The sequence below is a fragment of the Gastrolobium bilobum genome, unplaced genomic scaffold (genome assembly GCF_033153095.1).
Source record: "Gastrolobium bilobum isolate Gb01-03AN ecotype WA unplaced genomic scaffold, APGP_CSIRO_Gbil_v1 utg1078, whole genome shotgun sequence".
Taxonomy (NCBI): Eukaryota; Viridiplantae; Streptophyta; class Magnoliopsida; order Fabales; family Fabaceae; genus Gastrolobium; species Gastrolobium bilobum.
The window spans coordinates 208,234-229,497 of NW_026898172.1; the positions used below are offsets into that span (position 1 = coordinate 208,234).

General features: G+C 37.2%; 1 protein-coding gene across 1 annotated transcript; it reads right to left on the minus strand.

Annotated features, from left to right (window-relative positions):
- Positions 1 to 12,262: 12,262 nt before the first annotated feature.
- On the minus strand, positions 12,263 to 15,496 carry LOC133313552 (DNA-directed RNA polymerase II subunit 4). Its single transcript, XM_061514944.1, has 7 exons — positions 15,377 to 15,496; positions 15,196 to 15,285; positions 14,361 to 14,469; positions 14,005 to 14,082; positions 13,608 to 13,641; positions 13,409 to 13,477; positions 12,263 to 12,683 (listed from the first exon to the last, which is right to left on the minus strand). The coding sequence occupies exons 2-7, from the start codon at positions 15,242 to 15,244 to the stop codon at positions 12,606 to 12,608; spliced, it is 417 nt and encodes a 138-aa protein (XP_061370928.1). The 5' UTR covers positions 15,245 to 15,285; positions 15,377 to 15,496; the 3' UTR covers positions 12,263 to 12,605.
- Between the last annotated feature and the right edge of the window lie 5,768 nt (positions 15,497 to 21,264).

Here is a 21,264-nt window from a genome sequence, read left to right on the forward strand (position 1 = left end):
TTTAGCAGCAAATATATTAATGGGGCGTTTGGTAGAGGAGAAAACTGTTTGGTAAGCCAAAATAATTTCAGGAATGTTGGCTCAAGTTTACTGATTTTATGTTTGGTTGATTGTCAATAATTCCTGAAAATGTGGGCTGATTTTACAAAACTAAACCTTTTAATTAATTTCCGAAAAAAATTCTAATATGTCGAACGTAGGGCTTTAACAATAGGGTATTTTAGTTTTAAATATTGTAAAGCAGGGTTATTTATGTCGTATAATTTATGTAAAAGATTTCCATCATGTGGGAATCCAAGAATACCATCCATTATTTCATGGGATTCTTATTCACAATTTTAATTCCCAGAAAAATTTTAAGAATCCTTGCACCAAATGTGGGTAACTTGGATTCTCAATGTAAGTTTCCTAAGAATCTAAAATTTATCCTTCTACCAAACGGCCCGTAAAGCTCTCTGTGTAGCTATATACAATGGATTCTTTGGATGTTATTAATTCAAGCACAATCTTCTTTTTTGCATTTTTTCCCATAAAATAAGAATGTTGCAGTGCAAAAGTATTAATTTTTATTCAAAGGATTTCTTATCTTTAAATGTTGCAATTATATACTTTCTCTCAATGAATCAGTCTTATGGTGAAACACATTAAGAAAATTAAGAATAAAACTTAAGTATTGAAGTTAAGAACCTGATTTCTTGGCCTTTGCAATTTCTTCCATTGCATCGATGCTGATTACATGAACCGCATATAAAGGAGTGTTAATAAAATATGCTAGTGGGAATTAACAAGGAACAAATGATACGTTAGAAAGCAGAAAGTAACATAAACTTAAGATGTTAGAAAGCACTGCTCTAGAGGCGCCAAAAAGAGCACACCTCACTGAAAACAGGCAATTAACATGAAATATTATAACGTTATGTATAAAGCATATATAAATGCCATCAAAAGCATGTCTACAGCAGTAAACATAGCATCTAGTTAACAGCAGCAACAAAACCAGAAAACAATAAAATCAATAGAAAAACAAAACAATGAAAGAAATTTCCTTCAGATGGCTTTAAAAGAATGAATGCCTTTAATTTAAAAACAAAAGAGTATTATTTGATTGAACAAAAGCAACATAGCTCACTTTTATGTGATTTTAAGCTTGGAGAATGAAGGATAAAGAAGGAAGGGTTCATGAGTTAGTTAGGCTATCTTCCTTTAACAACTGAGAGAATATTCAAATGGATCTTTAGAGCAATGTCACTACTCACGTTATGATTTCCAAGGAAAACAATATAGAAGTTCTGCAAACATGTCAAAAAAAAGTTCAAGCTCACAGAATATAAAACAAAAATTGACATGTTAGAAGCTGTACCAAATAAGAAAGAAATCAAATTTACCTATGTCAAAAGAACTGTCAAGCTCACCCATAACCTGTATGTCAAGTGTGAAACAAGGATAGCAGCAGCTGGTAGGATCCATTATTTCAAGCATTTATAAATTTAACAGAATAGCTAGCAAGAGTGAAATAAAGTGCCCATGAGGAGAGTTTCCAACTAGGAAAAATGTTAAAACATCTATGTAGGGTCTAGAGATTAGGGAAGAAGTTATAGAGAGAGATTGGAGTTTGAGAGAGAGAGAGAGAGAGAGAAGAATAGATGTGTCCAAACTTTCTTACTTTTCTTTACCGCCCCTCATGGGCTATATACTATTTTCTGAATTGTCCCATTATCTATTTAACATTAATTCTAGTAAATTGAATCAAAGACATAAAAAGGCCTAACAATTGGCTTCTGCCATTAATCATTATAACGGGCTGGAATGCATTTGATACGAATGGGCCTCTTGTTGCTCAGTCCATCATCTAAGGCCACAACATTCCCTTATCCACGAAAAACGGGCTCGTCCTCGAGCCCATTAACTTCAGCTGAAACGTGGGGGTCCAATTGTGGCGTGGGTGGGTTGGCAAAACACAACGCGTCCAAGGGAAGCATCTGGTCGTTGGAAGTACTTGGGTTACAGCTGGATGGCACAAACGTGTGATTGGACACTGGTGAGATAAGAATCTGGTCTTGCGCATCCTGATTGGCTGAAATCTGATCAGGGGTTGAAAAACGCGTTATGACTTGGGAAAGTAAGGAGGGACTCAAGCCATTCAATGGCAAACCCTGAAGCTCCCTTTGAGGTTCCTTCACTCTGTTGTCTATGGGTTCTGTGGAGGGAAACGAGTGAGCTTGGGCGTCTGTCAAACCCTGAGTAGTAGCCACCATGTCCGACTGCTGCAAGTAGCTCTGGTGGTCATCGACAACCCGTGGAACAGTGTCCCTGGGTTGAAAAGCTTGAGTCTTGGAGTGTGAAACAGTGGTCCTGGGCTAGAAAGTTTAAGTCTTTGAGTGTGAAACAGTAGCCAAAGAATCTTCGTCTTCCCACGTAGAGTCTTCAGGTTGTAACCCACTCCATTGAACCAAAACCTGGGGAACTTGTTGTCCCTGTCTCCAGATCGTGCGGTGAGAAACAAAGGCAACCGGAACATGAGGTTGTTCTAATGTCGAAGAATCCCCCACTAAGTCGTGGATCTGGTACTTGCCAGCCAAAAAGAACGAACGAAGCAACGAAATATGGAATACAGGGTGTATCCGGGAAGTAGGAGGTAAACGGAGACGATAAGCCACACTACCGATCCTCTCCAGCACCTCAAACGGTCCGTAAAAATGCAAAGCAAGTTTATTGGAGGACCTTCGATGCACTGAAAGCTGGCGAAAAGGTTGTAATCGGAGGAGCACCATTTCACCAACAGTAAAGATAAGTGCTTTACGCTTCCGATCAGCTTGTACCTTCATCATTATTTGTGCCTTGCGTAAATTGTTTTTTAACGAGGCAAGGATTTTTGTACGTTGTGCAGGTCAGAATCAAGAGCTTCGATGGAAGTAGACCCCAAAGCATATGCCAGCAGACATGAGGGTGAACGACCGTAGGTAGCTATGAAGGGCGAAGTGCCAATCGAACGGTTGTGAGCAGTGTTGTAGTGAAACTCAGCCCAACTGAGGAAGCGATGCCAAGCCGTAGGATGTTCATGCACGAAGCAACGCAGGTACTGTTCCAAACTTCTATTTACTCTCTCTGTCTGACTATCTGACTGAGGGTGGTATGCGGAACTATAGTGTAAATGAGTCCCATGTAAAGTAAATAAGGTTTTCCAAAACTCACTCTGAAAAATAGGATATCTGTCACTAACAATGGCCTTGGGAAATCCATGTAATTTACCCACTGTATACCAGAAAACTTGGGCTACCTTGGCCGCGGTATACTTAGTTGGGAGTGCAGCAAAATATGCTCCCTTTGTGAGTCTGTCCACCACGATTAAAATAGATGAGAAACCAGCTGAGGGTGGGAGATGAGTGATAAAATCCATAGACAATTTTGACCATATTTGTTCTGGAATCTCTAAGGGTTGCAGTAAACCATAGGGAAGATGGTTAGGAGATTTGATTTTCTGATAGATTTCACATTGTCGAACAAATGTCTTAACATCTGTGTTCATTGTTTTCCAGGTAAAATTGGCACTTAACCGCAACAAGGTGCGACGCACGCCGGCATGGCCGCCTACTTTAGAAGAGTGGAATTCCTGCAAAAGGAGAGGAATTAGTGAAGACGCAGCCGGAATGTACAAGCGGTGCTGATGATACAATAAGCCATTTTGAATCCTCCATAAAGGCCATTTGGCAGGATGTGTTGTAGATCTACTATAATTTTTGTAGCATAGCTATCAGATTGTAACTCGGACTGTATAACTGGACTATACTGTGTAGTAGGGACTGTGATAGCCATTAAAGTAGGGGATAAACTCGTAGAATGCCCCTCTGGTTGACGCGATAAAGCATCAGCCACCGTATTTGTCTTTCTTGGCTTGTATTGGATTGAGTAATTGAAACCCAACAGTTTTGCAAGAAACTGTTGTTGGTCAGGAGTTTGAATCACTTGAGACATCAACTGGAACAAACTTTTGTTATCAGTCCTGATAATGAAGGACGATCCAAGGAGATACTGCCTTCATTTGGCAACAGCAGTAATGATAGCATACATCTCACGGAAATAGGTAGATTTGGATTGCATGAGCTTAGATAATTTCCGACTAAAATATGCAATAGGATGATTATCTTGTAGTAACACAGCTCCCACACCCACACCCGAGGCGTCCGTTTCGAGAACAAAGGGTAATTGAAAATTTGGCAAAGCCAAAATAGGAGCATGTGTCAGTAAGTCCTTGAGAGTTTCAAAAGCCTTAGTAGCAGTCGCAGACCAAGTGAACCCATCTTTAGATAATAAATCGGTGAGGGGAGCCGCCACTATAGCATAACCCTTGATAAATTGTCTATAGTAGCCCGAAAACCCCAAAAATGCACGGAGTTGAGTGAATGAATTAGGCAGTGGCCAATTACGAACCGCCTGCAGCTTGGAAGGGTCAGGGGAAACACCTGTAGCAAAAATAATGTGACCAAGAAAATGTATTTCCTGCACACCAAAACAACATTTTTTCAATTTAGCGAATAGCTTATGATGCCTCAGAAGCTGAAAGACCTGAGTTAAATGGTGAGCATGGTCTTGAAGTGATGGACTACAAACCAAAATGCCATCAAAGAATATGACAACAAATCGGCGTAGCACAGTAGAGAAGATGTCATTCATAGTGGCTTGGAAGGTAGAAGGAGCATTGGACAAGCCGAATGGCATCACTAAGAACTCAAAATGTCCAGTGTGAGTGCGGAAAGCAGTCTTGTGAATGTCCTTATGAGCCATTTTGATCTGATGATAGCCTGAGCGCAAGTCTAATTTAGAAAAAATTGTAGCACCATGTAACTCATCTAAAAGCTCATCCACAGTAGGGATAGGAAATTTGTCGGGAACTGTGAGGGTGTTGAGTGCGCGGTAGTCCACACAGAAACGCCATGTTCCATCCTTCTTGTGGACCAATAAAACCGGAGAGCTAAAAGGTGATTGACTAGGCTGGATTAAACCATGCTGTAGCATTTCATTTACCATGGTTTCAATTTCTGCTTTCTAAAAATGGGGGTAGCGATAGGGTCGAACCTGGACAGGTTTGGAATCGGGAAAAAGGTTAATTTGATGGTTAAAAGGTCTATCAGGGGGTAAGGCGGTGGGTTTATCGAAAATGGTAGGGAATTGGTCAAGGACCGCTTGGATAGTTGGGGAAATTGGGGTAAGTGTGTCGGTTGGGCACGGTGGGGTAGGTGAACTGGTTAAGCACATAAAACATGAGGAAACCGAGTCTTGGGCCATCAATTTGTGAAACTGGGCATTAGAAATAGGTTTGGGAAACGGTGAAGTGGTCCCTTGTAGTGAAACAGTAGAATCCAAATAGCTAAAGGACATAGTCATTGTGGCATAGTCGGTCACAATAGGGCCCAGAGTGGCAAGCCACTGTACACCTAGCACCAAATCAGCTCCCTTAAAATCTAGAACAAATAGATCGACCTCAAATAAGTGTGTTTGCAGAAGTAAGGGTACCGAATTGCACGATGTTGTGCAAGATAGGGCATCGCCATTCCCTACGTGGACCTGGAAAGGGGTAACGTGGTGAAGTGTTAACTTCAAAAAGGTTTCCATGCGTTCCGTGATAAAGTTATGGGTACTCCCTCCATCTATCAGAATGTGAATTGTGCTGCCTTTGATGGTACCAGTAAGTCGAAATGAACGTGAACTGTGATGACCAAAAAGGGCATTAAAGCTAATTTCTGGTGATAGAACTACAGGAGGGGGTTCATCATCAGGAGGAACTGGTTCAGGGAGTGGTTCATCGTCAGTCCCTTCCAAATAAAGCAAGACAGCACGTCCCTTACATTTGTGACTAAAAGAGTAAGGCTCATCGCAGTTATAACAGAGATTCTTCTCTCCTTTAAGCTACATCTCGGTTGGGGAAATTCGTTTAATGGGTATGGCTGCTATAGGGTGAATAGAATTGGAAACAGGTTTGGTGGAATTGATGGAATGGGGTGTAGTGGTGATTGGTAATGGGGACTTATAGGAAACAGACCAGGGTCATTGGTAAGGGTTAGACTTAGCAGTTTGATCTTCATACACACGAGCTAAAGAGTAAGCCTCGTGATAGTCACGAGGTCTGTGGGTTAAAACCAATCGACGAATATGTGCTTTGAGGCCAGATACAAAAATACTACGGAGAAGAGGGCTTGATAAACCCGGCACCTTACTAACCAGTTTCTCAAAATAGGCTTGATAATCCAAGATAGAACCACCTTGATTAATTTTAACAAGAGCTGCAGCAGGATCATCAAATTCAGAAGGACCAAATCGGTGTTGTAACGCCGTGCAAAAAGTACGCCAATCGGTCATAAGACCGTTTTGATCAGCTCCATAGGACCAACTATCAGCAGGATCATTTAAATGAAATGCAGCTAAATTTAACCTATCTGGCAAGGGAACTTGATAAAATGTAAAGTACCGCTCAGCTGCAACGATCCATGTTGTAGGGTCACCAGATGAGAATCTGGGAAAATCCAGTTTAACTTGTCTAGATCTGGACCCGTCCTGAGCAGACGTAGATCCATTTGAAGGAGCAGATCCTAATAAACCACGGTTGAGTGAATTCTGTTGAAGATCCAGAAGACGAGTGAGATCCTGATGAAGGCGAACTTGTGATTCCTGCATCTGGAGCTGAGACTCGCGAAACTGAGCATTAATATAAGAACCTGCACCGTTAATTAAGAAATTAATTAATTAATGATGTTAATTTAGAAAATAATTCCATAATTGACCCTAATAATTATTAAGAGGCTTTAATAATTATGATAAGTGATTAAGAATGTTGAAAGTCGCTTTTCGGAAGAAAAGTGCAGATACCGGTTCTGCTAGTCGGTATAAATGCGTACCAAAAAAGTATCCCGGAAAATTATAATAAGAGCATGATAATTCCTAGAATAATACTTTTAACTTTTTAAACGAGTTTCAAGTTAAAATAATGAGAACTGGTGCCAGAAACTGGTACTGGCTACGAAAAGCGCGTACCGAAAAGGTGCTCCGAAAATTATAAGAAAAATATGATAATTCTTGTAAAATTGAGTAGGTTAAGAATCCAAAGTTTGGGATTAAAATGCTAAGCGTAGCAATTAAAGTTAATACTGTGTGTTTTATGCGTAAGTGGCTATATATACTCTTATTAGCACAAAACCTTAGGCATTTTGAGTGATTCCTACGTGAAGGTGGCTGGTCAGGGAGGGTTTGCACTGTTCCATTGCTGATCCTTCCCATTTTGGTGAGCCAAGTGGTCTTTCTTGCTTATTTCCTCATTGATCCTTTTCTCCTTCTCCTTCCATACACTTGTGAGCATCCTTGTGAGGGTGAGAGGTAGCATTACTGAGTGTCTAGCCACTACTTGGGAGAGTTGGAGCTGAGTTTCCTTGCTTTGAGTTGTTGGAGCCTTTAACTTGGCTTGTTGAAGCTTCAAGTATTCATCTTGATGTAGTAAAAGACTAACCTTGGTGCCATTTTCGTATTTCCTTGAAGTCAGAACTGTGAGGACCTTTCGGTGAGCTCCAAGAGCCTTCATTTGCTGAGTTTGAAGCCTTGAGTAAGTGTTGAACCTTTGGTCATGTGTTTTGATGATTAAAAGAGGTGTCTTGGTATGATTAATGAGTTAAACAAGTAACCAACAATTGTATGAACCTTAATGTGCCTAAAAATGCATGCTTTAACGTGTTTAAGTGTTAAAAATGGAACCTTGGAAGGATATCTTCGCGAAATGCAGAAACTGCATTCTGTCGCGAAATATCCGGATATCTGATCGTGAAATATTCGGATATTGGATATTCGGATATGGGGATCTGGATATCCAGATATTAATATCCGGATATTAATATCCAGATATGGGGATCTGGATATCCGGATATTGATATCTGGATATGGACAGTGAGATATCCGGATATTGCATATCTGGATATGTCCCCGAGGAATATCCGGATATTCTGGGTTGCGAGGAACAGTAGCGTATTGTTCATCCAAAACTGATCTATGGGTTTGTGGACCCTAGTTTGAGGAAGTTGAACTTCTGTAATTAATTAATGCAAGTCAGAATCATGGGATTAAGGGCTTATGGCTTGGTGAGAAGCCTTAAGACGTAAAACGTAATGAAAAGGCGTTGTCTTTATGTTGTATACTTGTAGAGTATGATTGTTGATGTATTGTTGGTCCATATCAGATTGTGATTCTGCTGTGTTTGGACTTTGAGCTGTGGACTCTTGGCTTTGGGTGTTAGCTTACATGGTAAGCTTTCGTGTCCTCGGTTTAGCCATGTTGTGGTTCCACCATGTCCCATGGGGGTATGGTTATATGCATGTTGTGTTACATGCTTTTGATGATTTGGAAATGCTGTTGAGCTGTTATATGCTAGTGCATTTATGATATGCATATGGTGTTCCACCTATACGGTAAGCCTGGGTATGTGGTACATACAAGATGGTGAGGCTATGGGTGAGGTGCAAGCGGTGTTCCTTGTACTACGTGTGGGTAATAGACGTATTCCTACATTTCTCTGGCCAGTAGAATAGTGATAAACACACATGGCATGAATATCTATTGCACTGCATAGTTTTGGAACTGATATTGATATTACTGCTTTTAGAACTTATATTGCACATGTAAGTGAGCTTGGGGTGGAAGATCCTTGAGGACCCCTTGTCTTACTGAGATTTCTGGTTTAGAGATCTCACCCCACGTTTGGGGAATGCTTATTTCAGGTTCAGGTAATGCGGGGGTTGAGACCTCTAGTGGCAGGAGGCCAGAGCTTAGCTGATAGATGTTGCATGTTTATGCTGCTATGTTTGATGCTGGATCCTGTTTACTGTCTTATGCTTTTAGCTTCAGTTCATGGATTATTATGTTGAGACTTGGTTGATTATGCTGTTGATTGGGTGAGCGTGGGGATTGTCCATGCCACTTAGACTTGTTTATGTCTTGTTTTATTTGGAGTTGTAATAATGTATCAGGATATTGTCCGGATTACGTGTTGTAATGCCGTGACTTAGATACTCATTTTGAGGTATTTCAATTAGATGTCTTATTGCAATTTACATACAGGCGATATTTTATGAAATTGATTAAGTAATCAACTTGGCTAAGTATAATGACATCATAAATGAAAAGAAAAAGATATTCCGCATTTTTAATTAAGCGCAGCTTAATACGATAGTATGATAACATTACCGGGTATACACGGGGTGTTACAATTAGCGTCTTGGAGAGATAGAAATTGTTGCTCGCGGCTGACCTCTGCCGCCCGGAATTGTTGCTCAAGTGTATCCAAACGTTGCTGGACTTCACGTAAGCGAGTATTCTCCGCCATGACAAGGAGGATGAGACAAGAATGAAAGCACCAATTGTAGGGTCTAGAGATTAGGGAAGAAGTTATAGAGAGAGATTGGAGTTTGAGAGAGAGAGAAGAATAGATGTGCCAAACTTTCTTACTTTTCTTTACCGCCCCTCATGGGCTATATACTATTTTCTGAATTGTCTCATTATCTATTTAACATTAATTCTAGTAGATTGAATCAAAGACATAAAAAGGCCTAACAATTGGCTTCTGCCATTAATCATTATAACGGGCTGGAATGCGTTTGATACGAATGGGCCTCCTGTTACTCAGTCCATCGTCTAAGGCCACAACAATCTATTAGTTATGCAATGAACACATACATTACATTAGTTATGCAATAATGGGCAGAAAATCCAAGTTAGCAGTCATATGTGGGAGAATGAAAATGATTAAGATTAATACATTAATTATACATTATACTATTGAGATGTCATGAAATCATAAGAATAGAGAATATGGGGCATTCAAATGATAATCTAAAGATAATTAAACTCAAAGAATGTAAAAAATAAGTTATAAAGTGTCTTCTAGACCACAGTAGCTTGACAAAATCATCAGAATAGAAACTAAAAATTTAATTGATTTTTTAAGCAGAACACAACTGAAAATACACAATGGTCAATCAATATCAAGGGTACTTGAGGTCAAACAGGTAACATCTTATTAAGAAACCATCGTTGTGAAAGAAGAAAAATATCCAATTGCTTATTAAATCAAAATATAATAAAAACATTTAATTATTTTTATTATCTTACCAATTTTCTCAAGCTCTTCATTTGAAAGCACTGAAAAAGGTGTTCATTTCAACCAATCTTGTGTGTAGACAAGCACATCCACTGTAGAGACATGTATAACAACACCTCTTTAGCAATGCTTGCAAGCATTGGAAATCGACTTGAATTTAATTTCCACCAAGTTAAAATATCAACATCTGAAGAGTTCTCTAAAGCTTCATCCAAGTACCTATTTAGTTCAGTTTTATCATGTGATTTGTGCCTAATTGTTTGCATAAAATGATCAACAAAATCATTATCATCATCATTGAATTGTGTTTCTTGTTAAACATCTTGAGAGACCCATTTCTGACCACTATTTTCTTCAAAAAGGGACTTCAAACAAGATTCTAACTTTACTTTCAAGCCAGTTGCTTCACCAATATTAAAAATTTGATTAAGAGACCAATTTAAAAAATTCATTTTGCACCTAGGATCAAGCACAACTGCAATTAATAGCAGCATATTCATCGAGATTTCTCCAATACTTATCATATTTTATCTTCATCCTCGGAGTCAGTCCACTTATATCATTGGACTTGCATATCTGGCAAATCTTCTTCCCAATTTTGAATACCTCTGTCGTATATTTTTTACTGGTAACATAAGAGGTATCAGAAATACACAAAATAACTCGATAGAAAATATTTAAAAACGGTAAAATTAACGAGCTTGGTTCCGGTCTTCATATGTAGGCACGCCCTTGCCTTTTTCTAACTCATGAACATAATTCTTATCTTGCAACTCAAGCTACTAAAATCCCTTTTTCGTTTTTCAAAGTTGCCTCTAACATAAGATAAGTTGAATTACATCTAATTTCAACATCTAAACAAACCATACCCTTATAGTCAACATTTAGCTTTTCAACACACGCTTTGAATTTCAATAACCTAGATGGATGCAGCGCGGATTCTTAAATTGGAATAATCAGTATCTTTCAATCTTAGAATAAAAATATGTGCAAAACATCTCATGTGAATGTGATAACCCTTCAAAACTAAGTCGCTCTAAAGCATTAACCTCTTCTTTAGGTTTTGAATCCCATTATCATTTGATATAGCATTGGCCCTTTCGATGATACAAATGCATGACAACTTTTTCTGAATCTGAACACATGAATTAAAAAGCAACAAACACATGAATTAAAATTGAAACATGAACATACAGCAAAGTCCATTCCATAAAAGCAACGAGGAAGAGGGTTAATGACAGTTTATTGTTAATATCTTTGATCAAGAGCAAATGCTTTATAAGGATTATTAGGCCTCATCTCAAAGTTGAAACCAGCACTTGTCGCCACCACACACCCAACACCAACAACCACCATTTTCCATTTATCAAGGGAAGGACAAACACCAATTTTTTGGAGTTGAGAGCAACTGTACATGCAAGACAAACAGAAGAATCTGAATGTGACACGCACTCAGATTTAGTATGGGTGAAAGGAAGCAAGCAAAACATGTACAGAAATTAGGAAGCTTGCTACACACACTCGTGTTCCTTTGAGTGGTTCCAGCATTAATATGCTCAGACCTTTTGGTCGCAATTACTTTCCTCTTTCCAACAAATCAAAGATTAAGACAAGTGACGAATCACAAGCAGCAAGAAGAAGGGTAGAGAAGTAGGAATCACCTTTAGCTCGGAAGTAAAAAACTGAATCACAAGCCGCAAAAAGAACGAGAGAGAAGTAATAAGCAATTTAATGGCTAAGTCAGCAAGAAGAACGATAACGAGAGAAAAGTAGAGATTGGAAATTGAGGATTTTCCTTACGTGTTTCAATTGTCTTTCGTGTTTCAATTATGGGTCGAAGATAAAAGTTATACAAACCAATTCGGTTTCCTAGTTTTCAAAACCAGTTATTTTGGTTCAGTTAAAATTTTAAATTAATTTATAAAAACAGTTCAGTTTACAAAACTGATTTAGAAAAAATAATTCAGTCCACTTCGATTTAGTTATTTTACACACCCCAATTCAATGATTGTTCAACAGGCTCCTTGCTGAACTTTCCTTAAACCATTTATCTTCTTTTGTTTCTAACCAGTTTGTTGGTTGCTAACTGCTACGCGATTCATTAGTAGGTGCCAGTGCTTTATCCAAGCGTCATTTATTCCTGTCACCATTTAAAGGATAATAATATACCTTTATGTTCTAAATAGGACAGCAAGACAATAATCACATATACATCATTATCTTTAACACCTCAAAGGCACTCTCCTATAGCAGCAGGCATCTCTGTCAAATCCTCCTTCATAAAATTCACGAAATAAACTAGCTACAATTTCCAACGATGAATTCTGTAATAGAAACTACAAAAACAGGTTTGCTTGCTGTGAAGTGATATGTTATACAGTATAAATAAAATTACTCCACTCTCAACATTGGACAAGATAGCATATACCACACCCAAGAAATAACCATCACTTGTGGCAATTGGAAGAAACTTTTATTCAAATTTCTTAATCAAGGAGAGGTCATTTAACATTTTCTCAATTGCTTCATCATCCTGAGCCCGTCCTCTTGTCTGCAGGTAAAACAAAACGAGGCAATTAACGTAAAAGATATAATAGTTGGTTTTTTGTTTATCATTCAAATATATTATGTAAAATGTAACTTGCTTAGCAACTTCACGAAGCCGATTGGGCATGAATATAATTTCCAAGTAACGGGCAGGCCTATTTTATCTCATCAGCAAATGCATAAAACCTCATGTTTGACCACAACAACACTTGAGACCAGAAATCAAAAAACACAAGACTTTGATCACAATTGCAAGGATAAGACCGCATATAAGAATTCTTCTCACACCAAACCTCACAGGTCAGGTGTCATGGGAAGTGGTTTTTTTTTTAAAGTGCTATAATTCTAAACACAAAATACTCAAGAGTTAGCATGCATGAATATTTTCAAATATCAATCACCCTATTAATTCTTCAAAAGCTACCACCACCTTGGAAGGTTTAATTTACAATACGACAATAACATAGACCACCCAAACAGAAAGGTTTCTTTACTAATTCTACTTAATAGAGAAAACTTTTGAACCACGTCCAATGTGACAAATATTTGAAGCTTGTGAGACTATAATAAAAGACAAGAGAACTAAGTATCTGAAGCAGCATGTTCAGAGCCACGATAAATGATAGAAATTGTTTGAGATTTCTAGTTAACCTACCAAAATCCTTCAGCAATCACAGGTCTAAGGGAAAGGAAAAATTTACAGAAAGAGGGGAAGCAAATGATCTCTACCTTGATAGATGGCACCATAGCAATAGCTTCCTCCACAGTTTCTGGGCAAAGATTGCCAAGGACACACAGCTGCAACAAATTCATTTAAACAGAGAATCATATATTGTAATGTGTGGAATGAGAACTCACTCACTCTTTTTGAATAAAATGTGAAAACTCGCATGCTAAACAGCATTCATGAAGTGAATAGGCACATTACCTCAAACTCAGCCAATTGGTATCTAGCCAGAATTCTGAAAGTCAGTTAAGATCACAATTCTGATGCAAGGGTTTAAAATTTCAAGTTTCTTATTATTCCCTTCCATGAAAAGAAATTAGCATAGACCAATTCTCTGAGATAGTGAGATGTACTGAGATACAATAGCCCTTCAATTTATTAAATGAATAACACACAATTTCTCAAAAACATAAAAATAAAATTGTGTTAATTCGAAATCAAGAAAGACAATAGAAAAGTTAATCAGTATTTAAAAGAAAATTAGGTCAATCATCATTGAGAAATATCATGATACAGACACCAACATAATTCGATTGAAAGTAGATGCATGGAAAGACAGAAATAGCAAATGGTTCTTCAACTCGGTTTTGGAGGATACTCTCGTACTTGTCTAACAGCATCGGGATTTTTATAGCGGCTGAAACGCTTTACATATTGCAATGACTTTTCAAATACCCTGAAAAAAGATAGAGAAAAATACTATAAGGTTTTAATAACATCCATCAACTTGTTCCTCTTTTCAATGTCAAATCTATTAGTGGCAAGGTGTTGATTGGGAAGCTCAAGATGGTTTATAAGTTAATATTATTACAGTTCAAGGACACCAAAGTGCAAACTAGATTTTAAATGTCCTATACCTGAGATAAAAAGAAATTGCCCTTAGGGCAGTAAAAACATTATTCCTGACCTTTATGTCAAACTAACACCATGAATTTGATGAAGAAATTAACTCACTGAGAAACTTGATTCATGGGATCATCAGCCGTCTGCTGAAGCTGCTCATACTTGTGCTCAAGAATCAATGAAACTTCACAATTCATCAAGCACTTTGCCTTCAAAAACTCTGAAAAAATTTATTTCACGAGTGTGAAATGATAGGGTGATAACAAATTAACAATTATACCACCAAACTACAAAAATGCTCAAGCAATTAAACATGACATAAGACATTAGAATCATCTAAAATAGATCCAATCAGATTTCCGATGGTATAATGAATGAAGCTATGTGCAAGGTGCAAGGTTCAAAGTGCATCCTGCATGATGCTACCTCACAACCAACCAAAGAAGCATCCATAATTTATTACTCTCACACCCATAATTTAGAAGGCATAAAGATATAAACCGACATACTTATTATCTTTATAAAAAGGCTAGCCTAATGCTACAAAGCTTATCTTGCATTTGCAAGAGGCTGATTACATGAATCGAACGTGTGACTTTCGAGTCATATGAACAACATCACCAATTATTGTGACAAGGCTCCCCTTCCCTTATTATATTTATATTATTAGAATAAAACAAGTAAGAATCCTAAACGAAGAATTATGATATTCAAAAAAAAAAAAAAGGGTAAAACTTCCAATAAGGGATTTCAAAATTTGCATAAAAAGAAAAACCTTGAACAACTAGCTCTATGCCTATTGTGAAAAGGACAAGCTCAGTTAACCAATTAATATCTCGGTGCCACTTGAGCAACATCTATTTTAACTTCAATTTATAGCAAAGAGAATCAATTTTTAGTAAACGAATTTGAAGAAAATAAAGAGAATGAGTGAGATTATGATTACCGTCTCCGATTTTAAGCTCTGCAGCGTTTTCTTCCTCTTCCCCAGACATTTTTCAGAAAACAATTGAATTTCCTTTTGATTTTTAGGTAACTGAGAAACACAAACAAGAATCTCATAAGAAACCATAAAATAAAGCATGAGAGTGAACAAGAGTGTGAAGAAACGTTGAAACGAAACTCACCGGAAATCAAATTGAACAAAGGTTTCGGATTTGGTGCGTTGGAAGCAAAGGAACCCTTGAGTTGTTGTCCTGAGTTGTTTGGTATTGTGCAACTGTTAAACGACGCTCAGTTAGACGAGATTGCACTTTATAGACTTTCATAAAAGGATTTTTTTTATTTTGTTTGAAAGGTTAGAAGTATTATCTCTTTTTTTTACTAGCTCTTATTATTGAATATTAATAGTTAATTTTTGTCAATTTAATAATTATAATTTACTAAAAATTAATAATTAATTAATAAATATGATTCGATAAATTACGATTGTTAGATTGATGAAAATCAACGGTTAAGATTTGATAATAAAAAATACTATGAGAAAAGAAGTAGTAAGTATAACATCTTGTAAATTATTTACGTTTTCAATAGAATATATGAAAAATATTTTCAAATAAAAATTATTTAAATTTAAAAAATTATAAGCACTTTTATATAAAAGATTATTATAAATAACATATAATAATAACGGATGGGGATGCTGGAGTAGAATTGAGACAAAACTGGACTTAGAGAAAATTATTTTATTTTATTTAATAAAATTCAAAAAAATTGGGTTACAAAATTATTTCTTGAACTTTTTTTTAAAAAAAAAAATACATCTTAATATATAAATTAAATAAAAAGAATTTTTATGTTGAACAAAATATGCTCGTTGATAAAAATAAAAAAATAAAATTCAGCCCAATTGACTCTAAACGAGTGTATTGCATTTACTGGTTTAGTATCCCTATTATCTCCAAAAATAATAATAATTGTGTGATTATTTTTTGGAAAAGTATTTTTCCCGTGGAGATAAAGTTATCTTCGGTAAGCCCAAAACGATATCGTTTTAAATTGTAAGCTTAAAAAATTATAATAATAAAGACTAATATATTCCTGCAATAAATTATAATTATAAAAACAACATAATTTCCGTCTTAAAACGGCATTGTTTTGAGCTCACCGGAAATAATTTATCTTCATTGACTTGAGAAATCCTTTACCTGTTCTTGATACATAACATATCAGAGAGCAAGTGTGTGATAATAAAGTAAGCAAGCAAATAGATAGACACAATTTACAAATGCAATTTCAATACTAAAGTAAGGAGTTTAAGGTTAGAGAAATTGCAAACTAGATGTATCTTGGTTCGGTCACTACCACCGTGACCTACGTCCAGACTGAAGCCGCTCGATCAAACTTTTTCACTAGCTATCAAGCTTGAAGGTGCTTGACAAACCACTACAACCTTTCAAGACTTCGGGCTCTTGATGTCTTACAATTTTTCACTCCAAATTTTCTTAGGAATTTGGTGACCTTTCAAGTGTAAAGGGTTCACTCCCCTAACTATTCAAGAAATCAAATGGAGGTGTTTAACAATAGCTAAGTACTCTCTAAGTACAGATTATACAAGTTGAAGAACTATGGGTGTTGACACTCTCACAAGAATTAAGCTCAAAGAGTATTTATGATCAAGATGAATGAAAATAAGCAAATGATATGAATTAAATTAAGAATTATGATCAAGAAGAGTTGTCCAATCAATGGAACAATAGTCTCTATTTATAGAAGGGGTCCATGAGCCTTTGTACACCCATTTTCGCAAAATTAGCCGTTTATAGCCGTTATTTTCGTCCTCTGGTGCACGAGGGAATCGATTCATTTGCTATGAGAATCGATTTCCAACTTTTCCAGAGAGTGGGAATTGATTCCCACTCATAAGGAACCGATTCCCAACTTATTGGAAATGTTGGAAATACTTTCATAAGCATTCTTCTTTTATTTTAAATCTCTTTCAAACATGTTTAATTGCTTGATTGAATCTTGAAAACATGTTTTTATAAAAGTGTGATGCTATAAATCTTTTTTGTTATCAAATAATGATTTAATGCATGTGCTTTAACAGAAATATTTTTGAGCTTATTCATGCAAGAAGTCAATTACCCTCACAATTAATTCTAAGTCCTAAAATATATTACTTGAGAATTCTTGGACTTAGATTCTTCTTTTGAAGCTTGAATCTTGCTCTGCTCACTAGTGATGGTGATGCAGTCTGCGAGAATCATCTGATTTCTCGATTACGGACATGGATTCAAAAGGATTGGTGAGTTCATCCGGTTCATACTTTCAGAGAAGAAAACTGTTGTGCGGATTGACTGGCAAATTTTCCTTTTATGAATGTTAATTCTGATGATTTTTGTGTTTTTAATTCTCCCACTTGGAATTGATCTGCTGTTTGATGCATGATCTGGATAAATACTATGCAAATACAAGGCCCAACATAAAAGCCTTCACAATGAAGCAAAGCCTTAGTCCAAGAAGGCTGCAAGCTCCACCATGATAAATACATGTTGCTATCTTATCTCTTCCACCAAGGCTATCTCAGCAAGCACCTTAATATTTATGGCTACATGACAAACAAGCTCCATGACAGCCAGCAAGCTCCTCAACCTTAAAGACACCATGACAGCAAGCTCCTCAACATTTAATCATGGCAGCTCAATTACTTAGCCTCCAAGGCAAAGCAAACTTGATCACTAAGTAACATCTTCCCAAGCTGCTCATCTCTCCACTATAAATGCATGTATCAACACTAAGGTACATCATCTTCTTCTACATACTTAAACCCGCTTGAACCATAACTGACTTGAGTGTCGGAGTGTCTTGCAGGTACACCCCCATCGCGTTCCACAGAAGACCCATGGGATAAAGCGGCCCAACTGCAAGATGCTCTGACCCAAGACGTTCACAGGCTGTGTAGAGGAAGATCACATGATCTGCCCATTTGTAATTATCTAGTCTGATCATTGGCGCCGTCTGTGGGGACGACAAATTTCTACTCCCACCACCATGTGCAAAACCAACGCTATGTGCAAAACCAACGCGGAAGGATACCAGGGAAGTCCCAATACTCTTATTTTTCTATCTCGCTATTATTTTCGCACAACTTCAACTCCTACCCAAAAAAGGTACACGCACTCTGCTTGTGTTTTTTTATATTTCGTGACTGGAGGTAATTATTACTACAAATATATGATCATTGCACAAGCCATGATTGTCTACCACGCGCAAGGATGAAATGTTTCATCGCGCCAATTGGATTATCCTGATTACTACGCAATGATCCCACTTTTAATGGGATATCTCCCAATAGTGTGCGATACTGATGTTGTGAATCTCACATAAACAGTCTCATACCATCCATATCCCGGAAATTGTGTCACACAATTCACCATATAAGCATTGTGGGGCATCCATTTTTGCCACGTATCAATTGTATATACTTGCCAGCCACAAATTAACCAAGCCATGCATAAACCACACTTTCTTACTAAAAGTGATGTCATCATGCTTGGTCAAAAGGCTTATCATTTGAGATAAAGTAAGACCAAATAAAATGTAAAATAATATAATATCAAAACTTACATACAGTATTTGGCGACATTTATTGCGCAAAGCCAATAGCTTTGTCTTTGTGTAAAGCCAATAGATATAATATATTGGTTACAAAACATATATTATCAAAGTAAAATAGCATTCTGCCAATAGCTTGGTCAAATATATTGTGCAAAGACATTTATTGCGCAGAGCCAATAGCATTCTTTAAATGAAGTCAAAACAGTGTGCGATGCCCGTACAATGAGAGCGCGACGCAACACTTATCGATGTCCAGATTTGAAGTTCAAGGGATGCTTGTAGTCTGACCATTGGGTTTTTGAGTTATTTTCATAGGCACCATGATACATATCGCGAGTTTAAGAGAGGGATATCAACTTTTCACATGTGGAAACCGTGTGACCATTACCTATTGTCCATTTTTATGCTCTCTGAAACCACAAACCCGAATGCTTATTGAAAAGCCCATACTTATACATATCATATTTATATGTGTTGCGCCACATTCATATCTATCGCGCGATAAAAATTGTTCTATTACTTTGAAGCACGAAGGGATAAGTATCGCGCACCAAAGGATAAGCCATGATATTGGATATTGTCCTTTTGAAGAATATTTTAAAGTTTTAGGACATCATTGTGCAAGGACAGACCATGTTTTGGACATCATCCTTATTAGAATATTCAAAACTAAAGCTAGAGTTTGCACAGCCCTTGAACCGTATGCCAAAGTTTACCCACGTCAACTTTAAAGGATCCATACGTCAACTTTTTTGGTTATCGCGCCATTACTTTTGATATACTACCATTTTATTTGGTTCGCGCAAGTATACTGGATTCATTATAGGATATGATCATGAGCTGAACTTGCTTTACATGGTTAAACTTTAAAGTTGTTGGGGACTTTACTCAAGGATCCAGTAACCAAACTATCTATTTGATCAAGTAGCCAAAATTTAGTGAGGCTGGATATCATTATTACGATGACAGAACTGCCAAAGGTTTATTAAAACAATGTTTTATAGAGCTGGAAGGTCCCATATGTCGCAATAAAAGAACTTGAAGGATGAATATTTTTAGGCTTATGATCACAGTATGGCACAGAAAGTTACATTATAGGTTTACAGTTATATAAGGCAACATGACCACCTAGTTGCAGGATGCTTTGAGTAAAAGTCAAATTAACAAAGTCTAGTCTGAGCACATCCTAGGCTTATGAATCATTTTTATGAATCATCCTAGTCCTGCTACAAGGGTTGAACTATGACAAGCATAAAATAAAGGCCTAGCAGGCTATCATATATTGAATCTTCATGTGCCCCTTTCAGAAGGTATTATGAATGCTGACATCACTTTTTGATCATATATATGCTCACATCACTTTTTGATCATATTTCTTGTGAGACTACATAAACTCACAGGATGCTCACGCAGTAAAAATCGTGACATATCTGACTATATCTGACTTATTTTGATAATCTTATGTCTCTGTTATGAAACTCATACAAGTTGCAAGGACTCATGGACAATAAACAGTGAAGATCTCAATCTCACTGAAAATGCAGATAGACTTAGAACAATTTATCTGATTTATATGCCCTTATCTTGAGGTATCTTAACTACTTCTATTGTGAAATCCATAAGAGATTGCAGGGCTCCATGACTGCTAAAAGGCGAAGACAAAAATCTCGCGTGAAATGCAGACAAACTCAAAAACAAATGGTACATTTCCTATCAGCAACATTATTATTCTAACATGATATTGTTACAATTATCATCTCAATGATATGTTGTTATTATTCTGTGAGATCTATGGAAATTACAGGTTTCACCAAACAGAAGAAAAGTCCTCCAAGTTAAAGCGCAATGAAGAACATTACAGGGTTCTCTTACGAATCCTCCAATTAACAGGAAACCTCTCACAGTTCATATCAACTTACAGGTTCTCTCACGAATCCTCCAATTAACAGGAAACCCCTCACAGTTCCTATCAACTTACAGGGTTCTCTCACGAATCCTCCAATTTACAGGAAACCTCTCACGGTTCCTATCAACTTACATGGTTCTCTCACGAATCCTCCAATTTACAGGAAACCTCTCACGGTTCCTATCAACTTACAGGGTTCTCTCACGAATCCTCTAATCTACAGGAAACCTCTCACGGTTCTTATCAACTTACAGGGTTCTCTCACGAATCCTCCAATTAACAGGATACCTCTCATGGATCCTATCAAGTAACAGGATTCTCTCACGAATCCTTCAATTGACAGGATTCTCCCACGAATCCTCCAATCAAGAGACTCTCTCACAAGAATCCTCTCAACGGATCGGAACCATTCACATCGCGATCCTCCAAGTCTTATCGCGATCCTCCATGATCAAGCGCGATACAAGGCAGGATGAACCCCACCTAGGGTCAAACTCCTTCCTAAAGCGCGATACATTTGGCATACGACAACATGTCAATAACAAATGT

Coding starts and splice junctions, on each gene's coding strand:
- LOC133313552 (XM_061514944.1), bottom strand. CDS start 15,244: ATGTCTGGGGAAGAGGAAGAAAACGCTGCAGAGCTTAAAATCGGAGAC. Junction 14,470..15,195: donor AGAGCTTAAAATCGGAGACG/GTAATCATAATC, acceptor AAATTTTTTCAG/AGTTTTTGAAGGCAAAGTGC. Junction 14,083..14,360: donor CCCATGAATCAAGTTTCTCA/GTGAGTTAATTT, acceptor ATCTTTTTTCAG/GGTATTTGAAAAGTCATTGC.